The sequence below is a fragment of the Tyto alba genome, unplaced genomic scaffold (assembly GCF_018691265.1).
Source record: "Tyto alba isolate M040663 unplaced genomic scaffold, T.alba_DEE_v4.0 Super-Scaffold_17, whole genome shotgun sequence".
NCBI classification, from domain to species: domain Eukaryota; kingdom Metazoa; phylum Chordata; class Aves; order Strigiformes; family Tytonidae; genus Tyto; species Tyto alba.
Genome location: NW_024881279.1, coordinates 21,648,369 through 21,662,827, shown reverse-complemented (window position 1 = coordinate 21,662,827; position 14,459 = coordinate 21,648,369). Strand labels below are relative to the sequence as shown.

Below are 14,459 nucleotides of genomic sequence, written 5' to 3'. Positions count from 1 at the left end.
TGTCTAGCTTTCTGGCTGGCTTAGCCACCTCCATCCGCTCAGGGGAAAGCTAAGGCAACATGGAGGCGTGCACGGATCTGATCTGGAGTGAGGAAAAACATGAGGGGACCAGCCCACATTCTCTGCTCATTGTTTTTCCTGATTCCCTCAGTCTCTCTGCCTGCGAAAGGAGGGAGCAGCAGCCCCAGACTCTGCCTCGGGTCGTTCAGGTGCACTTGCTGGGTCTCTCCAGCCTCCCAGGACAGCATGTCCGTAGCCACAGGCACGTGGCAGTGAAAAGGCTGAGATCAGCTCCATAATGTCCGAGGCAGGGGCAGCGTTTTAGCAAACCATTTCCGAGCGGGTCTGGGCGAGGATCCCACCCGAAGCCATGCACGGGCAGTCATGCCGGAGCAGGTTGTGCAGCGGCTCACGGCAGCGATGCCGCTTGTGCCCTGTCACCCCTCCGTGCTCATTTCTCCTCCTCCCTTCGTCTATCCCCCCTGTCTCCATCTGGTCTCTGCCTTCCAGCAGTGCCCCAGCATCCCAGGGGGGGGCCCCTGTGCCCTTCCCCCCCCTCTCTGCGCTTGTTCGCTCCGTACTGAAGCTTTACAGCGTGACAGGAATGAATTTGCCTTCCCCTCCCCCTGCTCCCAGATCTGGACCATCGGACGAGCTTCGGCATTGATTTGCTTCATGCTCAGCTTCCTAGAGCCATTTTGTGGTACTGCAGGGGAGGGATTTTCTTTCTCATCTCATGTGCTTTGCTCCCTGAATAAACCTGGCTGGAGAAATATTGAGGGCAGGGCTTTAAATGCAGCGGGGAAAAAAAAAAAAAATAGATTTTTTTTTTGGATTTCCCTTAATGCATTACTAATGGTTGTGGCTGTACAATATGTTTGTAATGGGCTGCTTTTGGAGGGGGGGTGTGTTTTTCTGTGGAGGCAGCACCGGGGAGCTGGGGGGGGGGGGGGCAGAGCAGGCAGCCTCAGGCAGGCAGGGAGGGACAGGCAGGCCCATCGCTGCTGAGGGAGGAGGAGAGGTTGCCCTACCCTGGCCAGCCTCCGGCCCCAAATCCCAAACTTTTGGCAATGAAGTGAGATGGAAACATGGAATTTCGGTGCTGGCTGCCCCGTGCTGCCCAGCACACACGTTGTGGCCATTCTGCGGGGCGATAGGGCTGAGGGTGAGGGCGGAGATCGGTGGCACCGAGGTCTGGGTTTGACACCCAGTAAGAGCTTTTTGGGGCTGCTGGGGCTGGGGGGGGGGGGCTCTGGCCGGCACTAACCACCTGCTTTTCTCTTTTGCCCCCCGCTCCTCTGGCTTCCCCCACAGAAGCTGCTGACAACAACTCGACCCTGGGCGGTGGGACGGGCACCATGGGGCTGAGCGCCCGCTACGGCCCCCAGTTCACCCTGCAGCATGTCCCCGATTACCGGCAGAATGTCTACATCCCGGGCAGCACCGCCACCCTCACCAATGCCGCCGGCAAGCGCGACGCCAAGAGTGCCGGCTCCTCGGGAGGCAACAAGAAGAAATCCGGGAAGAAGGAAAAGAAGTAGAGAAGAAGAAGAAGAAGGAGACCTTAGAGCTACAGGGCAGCCTGCTCCAGCACTCCCCCAAATCACAGCCCAGGCCGGAGGACGAATGTGAATTTTTTGTGATGCAAAAAGTAGGAAACGCTGCGAATGTATCTCGTCATCATCAGAGCTAGGAGCAGGGTCTCGCTGCTGTTAGATCTCATGATGAAAACCAATCCGGAAGCTAAACTGAATGCAAACAAGTGCCCTGTGAATACTTGCTAATGTTTTATACGATCCCTCGGGTATTAGAATATGCAAGGGCGAAAGGTCTTCTGCCACGTCTTTGGATCCGATTTGCTCCCAGATAGTCTGAGAAAGGCACAAGGCTTGTGCTCAGCTTTGCCCTGTGTAAATAATTTTAACATGGATCTTTTAATTTATAGACATTTGATCACTTTTTGGAAACAAAAAGCAAATCCCTAGCTTAGAGCCCAGGCTCCAGATCTTTGCTCTTAAACTTTCCATTAGTAAAATTCACCCCCAGATAATGATAGTGATGGATTTGTTGCTGAGAAGTTGGTAGGGAGTGCTTCAGTTCCTGCTTACCTGTTACCTGGAAAAAAATTACCTAAGTGTTTATATTGCATGAGTCAAAGGGAATATGGCAAAGTTGCATCCTAAACATTTTTTTTTTTTTAAAAAAGTACAACCACTGATCGTCTGAAAGATGAGAATAAAACCATAACCTCCTGATGTCTGAGAAATAGGGAATTCAATGAGGAGCATGCCAAGGTGTGTGGCAGCTGCCCCAGCAGTTCTAGGGGTCTCCAAAAAGCAGACACATCTCATTCCTTCTTTGCAGTAAATATTTATATGTACAGTCAATGTTCTTCTGGAATTAAAGCTGAGAGAGTCTTGCTCCCCTGTGGCCAGGCAGCCGTCTGGCTGAGTCCCTGCCAAGGGGACCAGGGGACGATGCTTCACGTTTCTGCACACCGTGTCTGCATGCACGTCCTTCACCTCACACCCGCACTAGCGCAGTTAGCTCCACGGACCCTGGGGTCCTCGCATGCCCACGCAGCGTGGTGGGAACGCGCCGGCAGCTGCCCGAGCCCCCATGCTTTTTGGGGGGTGGAGGGGATCGGTCAAGTGGGGTGGAGAAACTTATCTCTTCTTATTTGAGGTCTACACCCCAAATAATCCAAAGGGAAATCTGCGGAGCTGCGGGCGCGTGGCTTTGGTGTTGAGTTGGTGACCGAGTAAGTGATGGTTGGTTTGGTGGTGTTTGGGGACCAGACCTGGAGAGGGGACCTGAGAGCTGGGGATGGGCATGGGGTGAGGCTGCAAAACTGGGGATACAAGGGGGGGGAGTGGGGAATGAGGGCAGGGGGGGAGGGGGGACACCCATGGGACCCTGCTGGGCCAGCCTGGAGGAGGTGATGCTCCCGCTGGCTTTGGGCTTTCCACCCTGTGGAGGGAATCAAAGGCTGAGGAATGGAGCTTCTCCACATGCCCATCACCCTTGCATCAGGCCGGCTTCCCCATATCAAAGCAGCTCGGAGCCCCCCCCCGGGGAGGCAGAGGGGCGCTTTGTGTAGCCAGAGTGAGGAGAGGTGCTGCAGGGTGGCCAAGAAGGGGCCGTGCAGGGTTTCCCAGGGGATGTGGGTTGTTTTTTCCCTTATTACTCACTAACACATAACTCACCCGAGCAGATCCAGCCCTCTCTGCCTGGCTTCGGCGTGGCAGCGCTCACCCCACCGCCACCCCCTCCCCAAACCCAGGGCAGCAGGAGCATCCGCCGTGTTTCATCCGGATCCGGCCACCTCCGGTGCTGGCTGCGCCGGGAGCAGTTCCCACCTTGTCCCCTGCAGCTGCCACCTGCCCCCCTCTAGAAATGCTGTAGCTGAATCGTAGTCTTTATATTTCTTTTTAATCTGCAATCTGAGGTAGCGTAGTGAGTGTCGTGTATTTAGTGGCGTGTTATTTTTAATCTCGGTAACTAACTTGTGGACATCAGTATTTTCAATTTTCTCTGTATCTTATTTCCATGTGGTCTGTGCTCCGAGTGTACGTGAAATGAAACACGTTTGCCCTTTCAATGTGTCTAATATTGAATTATACTTATATATTATATATATGCTTATATCCTTCTTATACCCATATAGACCAATGTCAATGTGTTACACGCAAGTTTTATACTCTAATATTTATATTGCTTTTTTTCTCTGGGAAAAAAAAAATAATAAAATGGTTTCTTCTGAATAAATGGTATTTATTCCGATGGGAAGAGGGGGGCACGACTGGAGCTTGTCCACACCGATGCTACCTCTGTGGGGATGCTCTTGGGGCACACCCCCCCTCCATGGGTGATGTGGTTGTGAGTGACACCACTGTGCTCCCAGCCGGCATTTTTGGGGCAAGCCAGGGCAGACCCTGTCACACCCCACCGAGGAGACCGTGGTGTTCACAGCTACAGCCGCTTCCCCAGCCCAAGGGGATCTAGTTGCCCTTCCTGGCGGGGATCTGGTCACCCTTCCCCAATCCTGGAGGGATTGGGTCACCCTTCCCCAGTCCCAGGGGGGATCTGGTCATCCCACCCCACCATCATCAGGGATCCGCTCTCTCTCCTCCAACCCCAAGGTGATTTGCTCTTCATGGTGCCTGGGCTCCCCTCTCTTTGTTTGAGGGGGGTGGTCAGTCACTATACCCGGGGCCCCCTGGCCAGGACGAGCCCCCCCACCCTCTCTTGTCAACATCCAACATAGGCCAAGGAGAAATGTCCTGTGACTCGGGGTGTTGCAACCATGGAGGAAAAAATAGGCAGCTGCTGCCCAGATGTGAGGGGGAGGGTTGGAGGGGCGGGGGCAGAGCTGCCTCGAGATAGGAAGAGAGACAGAAGGACAGACAGACAGCCTGGCATGAGGGGCTGGGGCTGGTGTCCCCCCCATTAGCAGCACACAGGAGGCTCCAGGAGTGCAGGGAACAGCCCCAACTCCCCATATTCTCATCCCATCCCCCTCACCCCGTGCCTCCCTCCGGGCTGCAGCTCCGTGGCCTCCACCCCCTCCCCATCCCCCAGCACCCCTTGAGACTGCCCTGACACACAGACCCCGCCACCCAAAACCCCCTTGTAGACCAACAGACACGCCCCAAATCCCCCTACACCCCGCAGAGACACATACCCCCCTCCCCCGAATTCTGCTGCATTCTCACAGAGACCCCTGGAAATCCCCATGCACCTCTCATAGGGACAGTCCATCCCCCCCCCCCCCCCGCCCCCAAATTTCTGTGCACCACGCAGAGCCAATCCTCCTCCCCTCCCCGTGTACATGGGGACACCGCTGGTCTCTCACACACGCATGCACACGTGTGCACGCACATGCATGCACCCACACAGGAGGGGGTTCGTGCCAGAGCATCCTCTTTTGGGGTAGGTGGTCCCAGACGCTGGGGGGGGATGGGGATGGGGACGACACAGAGGGGGAAGTCAGGGTGGTGACAGGGCAGGGACCTGGTGCTGTGGGGCCCTTGTCACACCCTGCCCTCTGCCCCCAGCCCCGGGGACGCTGTCGCTCCCACGCTGGAGCACATTGCGGGGGGGTGTGTGTGTGTGTGTGACAATGGGGAGCAGGGCTGAGCGCACCCAGGTGCCACCCGGGGGCTGTCCCCAGCACCCACCCTAGCTGCGGTGGCATTGTCCCAGGACACTGGGCCTCGCTGCCCTCTTTGGCAGTGATGCTGGGGCCAGGTGGTGGTGAAGAGGGGATGGTCAGGCCAGCGGGTCCCCGGCTGGGTGACAGTCATGCTGGTGGGGAGCAAAGAGGCTTTGCAAAGGCCCAGAGCCTCCCCGGTACCCCCAGCCCCGCTGTGTCCCCAGCTGCTGGTGTCAGTGCAAGGGTGTGTGCAAGTGTGAGGATGTGTATTTAGTTTCATTTTAATTCGCCTCTCTGTTGCAAGAAAAATCGGCCAAGGGCACTGAGAAATCTGGGAAGGGGAAAACACAGGGACACAAACCTGGCCAATTAGCGCTGATGAAGGGAATCCTGTCAGCTGCACTAATTAACAGGGACAGGCGGGAGCGGGAACATGTTCATTGCAGCATGGTTAGCTGATGGAGGACTTCCTGAGCTGGGGTGATGAGAAAAGGGAAGCCGACAGAAACAGAGCCCAAGTCACAGCCCTGACAAAAGAGACGCAAAGAGGGTGACAAGACCTGGAGCTGAGTGACCATCAGGGATTAGAGGCATTGCTCCCGGGAAGGGCAGACTTGACCTTTGGAAAGGAGGGGATGATCCTGGATGTGGGATGGGAGCGAGTGAGCAGGTAGAGAAAGGGTCTTACCTCCAGCCGTGGCGGGGAGCTGCGGGGCTCTGTGGCTGGAATCAGACCATGGCCTGTGTGCCTGGTGCCGGCTGCTGCGGAGGGGGGTGACCAGCTGTATCCTGCCCCCAAACCTGGTGTGCATGGGGGGGGTGTGTGTGTGTATTCACCAGCAAACTTCAAGGTGGCCCAGCTGCTGAGCAGAGGGGGACTTCGGGTCTGGGCTGGGGTATCAGGCAGGTGAGGGTCCACGCTGGGATGGTCTGAACATCCCTCAACAGCCGGGAGGGGCTTGTATCCTCCTCTACCCCGGTACCCTCCTGCTGCTGCTTCACTCTACTTCTCCTCCAGCTCCTTCTTTTCCCCCATTTGGAGCAGTTCCCCCCATCCCCTCTGTTCCTTGTCACACTCCCAGGTACATTCATGGCATGGAACCAGGGGCACCCCAGGCTGCTCTGCGGGCCGCTGAGATGGAAGCCCTTGGGGGTACAGGAACAGGTCACTCAGTGCTGGAGACCCCACCGTCCTTTCCCTGGGGATTGTCCCCAACTTGCCGCCTGCTCCTGGCAGGGCCAGAGCCTGCAGATGCTGCGGGCAGTGGTGGCCCCACATCACCAGCTTGCGGAGCCCTCGTTCACAGCAGTCACAATTTTTTTTGGCCAGTTGACCTTGAAAATTAAACCAAAACAACAACAGCAAAAAAAAAAAAAAATAGAATTGAGCAAACCCAGTTTTCCACTGGATTTTGTGAGCTGAGCTGACCTGTGGTCGCTCGGTCCTGGGGAGGGCTGGGTGGGGAGCTGGCGTCCTGCCTGCTGACGTGCTCCTTGGCATCACGCGGTGGTCACGGGCTCAGTCCCATCAGGCAGCTCCTCCAGCAGTGACCTCACCCAGTGAAGAGTGTGGGGAGGGAAAAAAAAAAATCAACCCAAAAAGCTGAATTTTCACGCAGCTCCCTCTCACCTGCTCCTTTGGGGTCCCTGAAGACAGTCAGGAGGTTACCCTGGGTCTGTCACTCACACTGGGTAGGGTTAAACAGGGCTTTGTGCTTTCCCCCTGCCAAGAGCCTACAGCTAGATTTTGAGCCTGCCCCAAGCAGAAGAAACCCGAGGGAGCCAGGGACAGTGCAGTTTCTCCTCCCACAAACACATCAGCAGGGCAGGCAGCTGTTGCCATCAAAACTCACTTAGAAATCTCAGTGCTTGGGATAGAAAAGGTCTAAAAGGGACTATCTGGGACGGCTGGTGCAAACAGCCAGGTGAGGGGAGTGGGTGTCCATAGCAGGGTGGCGTGGTGGGAAAGCCCTGCCCACAGCCCGCACCTCCCGGCTCCTCGCCAGCCCCTCACCGTAACATCCCCTGGGATTTTATTTCCCCCTGATGCAGCCGGATCCTCACACAGTTTCACATTCCCAGGTGGGAACGAGAGGTGTTTCACCATCCTCCGCGTCCCTTCTGGCTCCATAAATCCACTTCCTGATGCTTTGATTTATTTTATTATTTTCTTTTAACAACTTAAGCCCCGCGTGTGGAGATGGAATAAAAATTTGCCTTTTGCCGGCTGAAACCTTGTGACTGCGGTGAAGGAAGGGGTGGAGGGAAGGCCTTGCCTGCCCTTTCGGGGGCTGCCAAGAGCTCATCCATCCTGTGGAGGAGCAGGGCCAGCCCTCAGCCGCTCTCCGGGCTGCAGGAGACCAGGCGAGATAGGACGTGGTTGGGATTTTGCCCGTTTGCAGCCTGCGTGACCTTGTGGTGGCCTCTGTCGTGCAGTGGCATGAGCTGCTGGGGGCCTGCTCTGTCTGTCTGTCTGTCCACCCCCACAGGGCAGAGCTGGTGGCTGGTTGGCCCCGGGGGGAGCCGAGGGCAGCTGTGCCCAAAACCTGAAAGTCATGGAGCTGGGGAAAAGGGAGGGCAGGGAGGGGGGAGGCAGGGGAAGGAGAGGGATGCCAGGCGGGATGAAGGCAAAGCGGGTGGATGGGGGAGATGCTGTGAGCACTGCTGCTGGGCCACGGTGTGGCTGGAGGGGCTCAGCTCGAAGGGGACACAGCCATCCCCCCCTGAAACCCACACACTCCGCTGGAATTTATTGGGGTCCCTGTGATGCTGTGGGTGGGACCTGCCAGGGTCACTGTCACCGAGCTGCCGGTGGAGGAGCCAGCCCATGCGCGCGGTCCCTGCGTCTGAGGCTGCCTCTGCAGTCAGGAACACCCCTCCACTCCCCCAGAGCCCAGTGCTGGTCCCCCCCAACCCATCCCCGGGGAGCCCCGGGTGGCACGCAGCCAGGGGAGGGGGTTTTTGGCACCTTCGCCACATGAATGGGCAACGATGTTGAGCCAAACCAGCCAGGGTTTTGCCAGGGTGGCTGGGAGCAGGAAGGGGACTGGAGGTGGCTGTGTTTGGGCATATCCCCCTTTCAGGGGACAGGGGTGTGGGTGGCACTGTGCCAGGGACATCCCAGCGGCCAAGGTTTGGAAGTTGCTGCCAGTTTTGGACTGGGAAGCAGAGACATGTCCCAGGGACCTCCCCTCCTTCCCCACAGGGCTCACGACACCTGGGATTTGAGGGGACCTTTCCTGGGTGAAGCCTGAGCGACACAGCCCTGCTGGGATGGGGAAGGGAAAGCAGCTGGTGAAGCTGTGCTGGAGGGAAACTTCCCCCACCCCGTGCCCCCCTGACTCCAGAGGTTTGGGGGAGCGGTGCCCACCTCTCATCCCGGTGGCAGCTGCACGACTGGTCCCCAGGATGCGGGTGGGTGCCAGGGTGGCGTTCCCATTGTCCCCGTTATCTCCAGACCAGTGCACAGTCCGGGGGTTCCCGTGAGCTGAAATGGGGCTACACCGGGGCTTGGACCCCAACCCCAGAGATAAAGAGAGAAGGAGGGTCTTTTGCTGCAGAGGGAGCTGAAACGGGTGCCAGAGAGGGAGAGCAGCCAGACAGAGGAGAGGAAGAGGCTGACAAAGCTGCTTTGTGTGGGGCAGTACTGGGGGTAGGGGGGGAAAGGAAGGGGGGGCTTGGGAAAGGGGCCTGCTAGAGCCAGATGTGGGGACCTGGCTGGCTCCCTCCGAGCCCGTGGTCCCCAGATTGCAGTGCATGAGATAGTCCACCGGGCTACAGGAAAAAAAATAATTTTTGTACTGTTAATAAATAAAAAATACTTTAAAAAATAGTGCTTATTCTATCTCTATCCCATCCTTTTAAAATTTCTATTTTAGTCTCTGCTTTACAATGTACATGTTAGCCCAGTAGCCTATGTAGGTAATTTATAAACCAGTAAATATAGTGGAGGGGGTGCAATCAAAAAGTTTGGAGCCCACTGCTCTACACAATGCTGGTGGGTACCTCATGTTGTTAGAAACCAGAAATCCCCCCCCACTACTTCAGCACCCTGGGGTGATGCGGCACCTCTCCCCGCTGGGCCACGAGGTCTCTGCTGGACCCTGCAGAACTTTGGGGTGTCCCCACCTCCTAACTGAGCACCAGCCTCATCCCCCTCTGAGGCCACCCCAGCCTGGTTTTCCTGCATCCCCCACCCCCCGTCAGGCCTAGCACTAGGTTTAGATGTTTATTTTATCATGGCTCTTTTTTCCCCCTGTTTTCACAGAACAACAAGGATGCATTGAGCTGTGGGGCACGCCGGGAGACCCCGCTTCTCTGCCCCCCACCCAAGTTCAAGGCCTCCTGATCCCCAATTAGCAACTTGTCATTGATGAACTCATCAAAAGGCTGCTAAAAAAACCCAAAAAACAAAACCAAAGAACCAACAAACCAACTGAGGGGATTTGACATAAACTAGGGCAATAATCAGGTCTCTGTCCTCATTTTTAAATTAGTCCTAAAGTCCCCAGCATCCATGCCAGCAGGGACCAGCTCCCAAAAGCCCTGTGGAACAAGTACTGGCTGGCCAGCCCCATCCCACACCCTGCTGCAGCAACACGGATTCCTTGAAGCAGAAAAGGGGGGCTGGGGAAGAGATAGAAGCAGTCTGAGGCACAGGCTTGGCTTGTGGTCATGTCCCCCTAAGACTGTGCCTGTGAGGGGGTGGGGAAGGTACAGAGGAGGATCAGAAATGGGGAGGAGCTGCTGGTGGCAGCTTGCTGCAGCAGGAGGGGCTGGAGCAGCTTCAGGGGACACCAAGGACCCCCTTGGTCATGTCCTACCACCACCTTTTGAAACGGAGGGGAGCAGGGGGCTGCTCCCCACTGCAGGCAGGGGGTAAAGGCAGCGCTGCCCTGGGCAGGAGGGGATGGGGCTGCCCGCAGCGGGGATTTGGGTGCCCCATGGGGTACCTACCACGAGATGCCAGCAGGACTCCAGCAGCAGAATGGCTGCTGCAACGTGTGCTTGGTCCCAGGACGAGGAACAGAGCCCGGGCTCGGTTGTCCATGCACGAAGGACGCAGCCTTGCGCCCTCGGCTCCAGCCCCGTGCACGGAACCAGTCGCAAAGACAAACTCCTCCGGTGCCACCAAGCCAGTGCCACCAGCACGCGGCACAGCATTTGTCCCTCTGAAGTAGCCATCTGGGAGAAAGCATCCTTCATCCCGGCGGAGCAGCAGGGAGCTGCAGGCTGGCTGATTTCTGGCTGGGTCAACCTCTAAACTCAGCGGGTGGCCAGGCTGGTGCCGCTCACAAGAGAACGAGGGCAGGAGGAGCCCTCTGCGGGGTCGAAAGGAGGGGCACTGCTGGCACGGAGCTGCCACACAGATATGTACACCTTTGGGGACGAGGAAGGCTCAAGCAGTGTGACTAGGGCTCTGCCTACCGTTTTATCCCCGGGGAATATCCATCATGGCAAATATTTGGACAGTGAGGGTTCCTCCTATCTCCACCCAGCTTCCCACCCGCCTGGCTTTCAGCCTGGGTGACATTTGGGCAGCGGGAAGACCTCCACCCCCCAGAGCCCACTCCACATCTGGGCTCTCCGGTACCAGACCAGGTTTCCCAAGGTGGATTTTCTGAGCAGGGAACGGGACTTCCAGCCTCCTCCTGGGACATGGTGGCAGCACCCAGCCCACCGCAGGCAGCTTGTGATGCTGCTCCAGCTCCCCAGCAGCCCACCCCAGCCCGGACGAGGTCCCTGCAGCTCAGTGCCACAAGGCTCCAAATTTGTCTCTGCGCCATCAAAGTTATGACATGGATGCAAGATCCCATTTATATATCAAAAAAAACCCCTTTATTTCTCCATCTTCTGTACATACAAACTGTCATGATAACACAGTGCTGCCAGAGCATCACTTGCCCACAGCTGCAAAGCCACAAAAAAAAGCTTTATATTAAGGGAGCTGTTACAAGAAAATTACAGCTCTCAGGCAAGGCTCCAAGAGCAGCTCACGTATCTTGATTTCTCTTTCATTTTGCAGCTTTCTGGGGCTGCTAAATACAGCCACGTTTGGCTGCACAAAGGCAACTCCTGCCTGCCCTCACCAGCCTGGCAGAGCCTCCCGCCCCCCCCGACGCAGGGGTGGCAGAGCTCTTGGCCCCACATGGAGCCCTCTGATACCCCAGGCACCGAGAAGGCGGAGAGACCGATGTCTTAATTGTCCTGGCTGCCCTTTTTGACCCCCTCATCCCTTCGTGGGGGGGGGAAGGGGTCAAGCCTTGCTTGCAGTGGGCCCCCTGGTTCACCCCGGTCTGAGTGCAGGGAGTCCCTCAACCGTGGCCAGCACCATCCTGCCTGAGCAGCTGCTCGAGGCTGAACCAGAGCAACCCTTCTCCCCTCTGCAATCAGCGTTTTTCTCTTTCAAGCACAAACCTCTTGCGCGCAGGCACGCGCCCACCTCTTCCCAAGGGCTTTTATCTGCAGCCACTCGCTCGCCGTTATTCTCTCCGGTTCACGCACGGCCAGGTTTGCATGCCGGAGCACCTGGGATGGGAGTGGGGTAACAGGCACGAAGCGGCATCTGAAGCAGAGCGCAGGCATCGTGCCCTGCACAAAGAGCCCTGCTGAGAGCAGCCGCGGCGGCGAGGGGACCGGCGGCCCTGCCACGTGCCACGCGGGGCTGCCGGGCTGACCTGGCACGGGGGCACACGGTCTCCTCGGTTCGCCCAGCTTTTTATTAGCGCTTCCAACCCGTGATGGGATAACGAGCCCCAGGAACACCTGAAATGCTACCAAAAAACCAGAAATGGATTATTATTGAACGTAAAAGTGCATTAAAACTAAAAGCTGCAAAGGTCCGGCGTGATTCCAGGAGGGACCAGTGCTCCCAGTAGCACTTGGGTGGGCACAGGCTCCCTCAGAAAAGAACCTGCCCCGTGCTCGGTGACCCCAGCCATGCTGAAAGGCCCCCCAGACCCCGCTGCACCGCCTGTGCTGGCTCACCCCTCCCTGGGTGACTCTCCCAGGTCAGAGGGTGCCAATCTCCCTTCTCTCTGAGAGCATTCCCGGCCACCCTATTCCCTTCTCCACCCGCCCGGTACCCCAGCTCCTACCTGGGCTGGGATCAGCCTGCAGTGTTACGACAGCAGCTGAGCTGTGGGCTGGTCCCAGATGATGCTGGGCTGTTATGGATCACTCCATTACTTCAACGTTCCAAAGATATTAAAATAGAACAAGAAAACGTCTGGAAGCCGTAAGCTTCTCAACTGTAAACTATTGTATCAAGAGCCAGCACCCTGCAAAGCAAGACCCGGGGTCCCTGTGCTGGCACCCCGGCACTGAGCTACGTGTGGGGAGGGCTGTGGCTTTACCTTCCGTTCCTGCCTTTCTGCCCAGTCTGCTCCAGCATGAGAACTGCAGATGATTTTAACTCCCCTTGGCTGAAGCCTTTGGCCCTTCAGTTATCTACAGGAGCAGACCAAAGATTAGACAGGAGAGCTAAAATGACACAAAAAATGGCACAAACGGCCCCCAAAGCATGAAAGGAAATATATTACCCTTCATAGCCATGCACAGATCCCAGAGTAAAACTATTTTACTTACTGAAATCTCTCACAGGTCCAGCAGTTTTCTGCCTTTGCCAGGGACAAAGTCTAGCTGGAGCAGCTGATGATGTCTGTGGTCTCCACAAGAACACCTCCATCTCTTGTCACCTTGCTAGCTTTGCTGGTCTTGCATGGTTCTGAAACAAGGCATTGTTAAAAAGAGGGGGGAGAAGCACCTCCAGGCCAGCTCTGGTACAAACCATCTTCCTCGTGGGCAGCAGCTGGCTGGGCTGGGGGAGCTACCTGACCTCAGGACACTGGGGAATCGAGAAGTTCCCACCAAGGGGTCCAGGGCAGCAAAATGGAGCACGTTAAAGGTTCAGGCCTCCGTCTGTCTTCACCCCAACCCCAGACAACAGGCGTAGCTCCCCGACGGGCAACACTGACCCAACTGGGACTCCACACCTCAGGACACAACCTCCTTAGGAGGCCCCCAGGGGAGAGGACAGAGGCGGTGTAACGGAGGATGCTGCCCGCCAGGCTCTCATGGGGGTTGTGCTGGCGGAGAATTACACCTCCACACATCCCCCCCCACATCGGCCTCATCCAGAGGCAGCTGAGCACCGGCATCCCAGTAACGAGGCCCAGACAGCACCTGCTCTTAAGAAGCCTTGTCAGCTTAAGGCCTGAGCTCCTCCAGTTCATGATGCCAGGCTCAAGCTGGCAGCCCTGACCCAGAGCAGCCGCCGAGGACCCGCGGGTCCCAGGGGCAAGCAGTGGCCGGCCAGCGCGGCCGCAGCCACGGGCCCTGCCTGCACAAGCTCCTGCCTTCGGTGCCTCTGAAGATGCATTTTAACGATTGGGAGGGGATGGCAGAAGGGAGGGGACCAGCTCAGAAATATAAAGCCGCAGCTGAATCACGGCAGGCATGGGAAAATAACTCTTTCAGGACCAAAAGACTTTCATGCTGTCACCCCAGCTTCTGAAATACCAAGGGCAGGCACGCAAAGCCACGCAGAGGAGACAAGCTATAGGCTCCTGTACGGAATTTAAAAGCCTCTTGGAGACTCTGCCAAATGGCTATCATGAACCCAGCACCCTTTTCTTGCCCTCTCCGTACCCTGGAGCACCCTTGAAACTACTCCTCACCTCTCCTTGCCACGTCTGCCTCTCCCTGTCCTGCCCCTCAGCCCCACACAGTGGCCATTTCACCAGTGGTGCAGCATGCAGGAAACATCACTTACGGGTCTGTCCCTCACGCCCCCTGAAACCAGAAAAGCAAGAGGAACGTGGGCTGTGCGCAGGAGAAGGCTAGGACAGCACTTCTGCCCGGTGCACAGCAGGTCTGACACATGCAGACCACGGCAGAGCCAGGCTGGGGAGGGACCGGCAGCCTCCAAACCCAGACAGCAACCATCTCCCTTCTCCTTCCAGCTCTGCTGGCCAGATATCACCTGGGCAGGGGGGGGCATTTTTCAGTGCTGGACCCTGGTGTGTGGGCACTGCTGATGGGCCAGCCCCTCCGGGTGGTCTCAGGTTGCTGCCGCCGGGTTGCTCGAGAACGGCCCGAGAGCTGCTCTCCCACCTCAGTCCAGCAGCGAGCGGGGGATGAAGCATTTGGTTCGAGCAGACAACACAGGGAGCATTCAGAGCTGCCAGGCTTTGTGCACTGATCCCCTCGGGGCTACATCAGAAAGGAGGGGGGGGTGGGGGGGTGAGAGACATCCCTCCAGCTGCCAGCTGGACCAGTAGCACAGTTAGAGAGAGCTGAAAGA

At 57.2% G+C, this 14,459-nt stretch overlaps 2 protein-coding genes across 2 annotated transcripts in view; one reads left to right on the top strand and one right to left on the bottom strand.

Moving 5' to 3' along the window:
* Window positions 1-3,764, top strand: part of LOC104363282 (protocadherin gamma-C5-like) — a 42,653-nt gene extending 38,889 nt beyond the window's left edge. Inside the window, exon 6 of the mRNA XM_042790501.1 lies at window positions 1,315-3,764. Within this exon, the coding sequence (XP_042646435.1) occupies window positions 1,315-1,541 (227 nt within the window). The 3' untranslated portion in view covers window positions 1,542-3,764. The remainder of the gene's footprint in view (window positions 1-1,314) is intronic.
* Window positions 3,765-7,367: 3,603 nt separating this feature from the next.
* The window catches only part of LOC116965007, a 46,665-nt gene continuing 39,573 nt past the window's right edge, over window positions 7,368-14,459 (bottom strand). Inside the window, exons 14-18 of the mRNA XM_042790222.1 lie at window positions 12,743-13,948; window positions 12,253-12,604; window positions 11,573-11,928; window positions 10,112-10,534; window positions 7,368-8,929 (exon numbers count right to left, since the gene is read on the bottom strand). Of these exons, the coding sequence (XP_042646156.1) occupies window positions 8,020-8,929; window positions 10,112-10,353 (1,152 nt within the window). The 5' untranslated portion in view covers window positions 10,354-10,534; window positions 11,573-11,928; window positions 12,253-12,604; window positions 12,743-13,948 and the 3' untranslated portion in view covers window positions 7,368-8,019. The remainder of the gene's footprint in view (window positions 8,930-10,111; window positions 10,535-11,572; window positions 11,929-12,252; window positions 12,605-12,742; window positions 13,949-14,459) is intronic.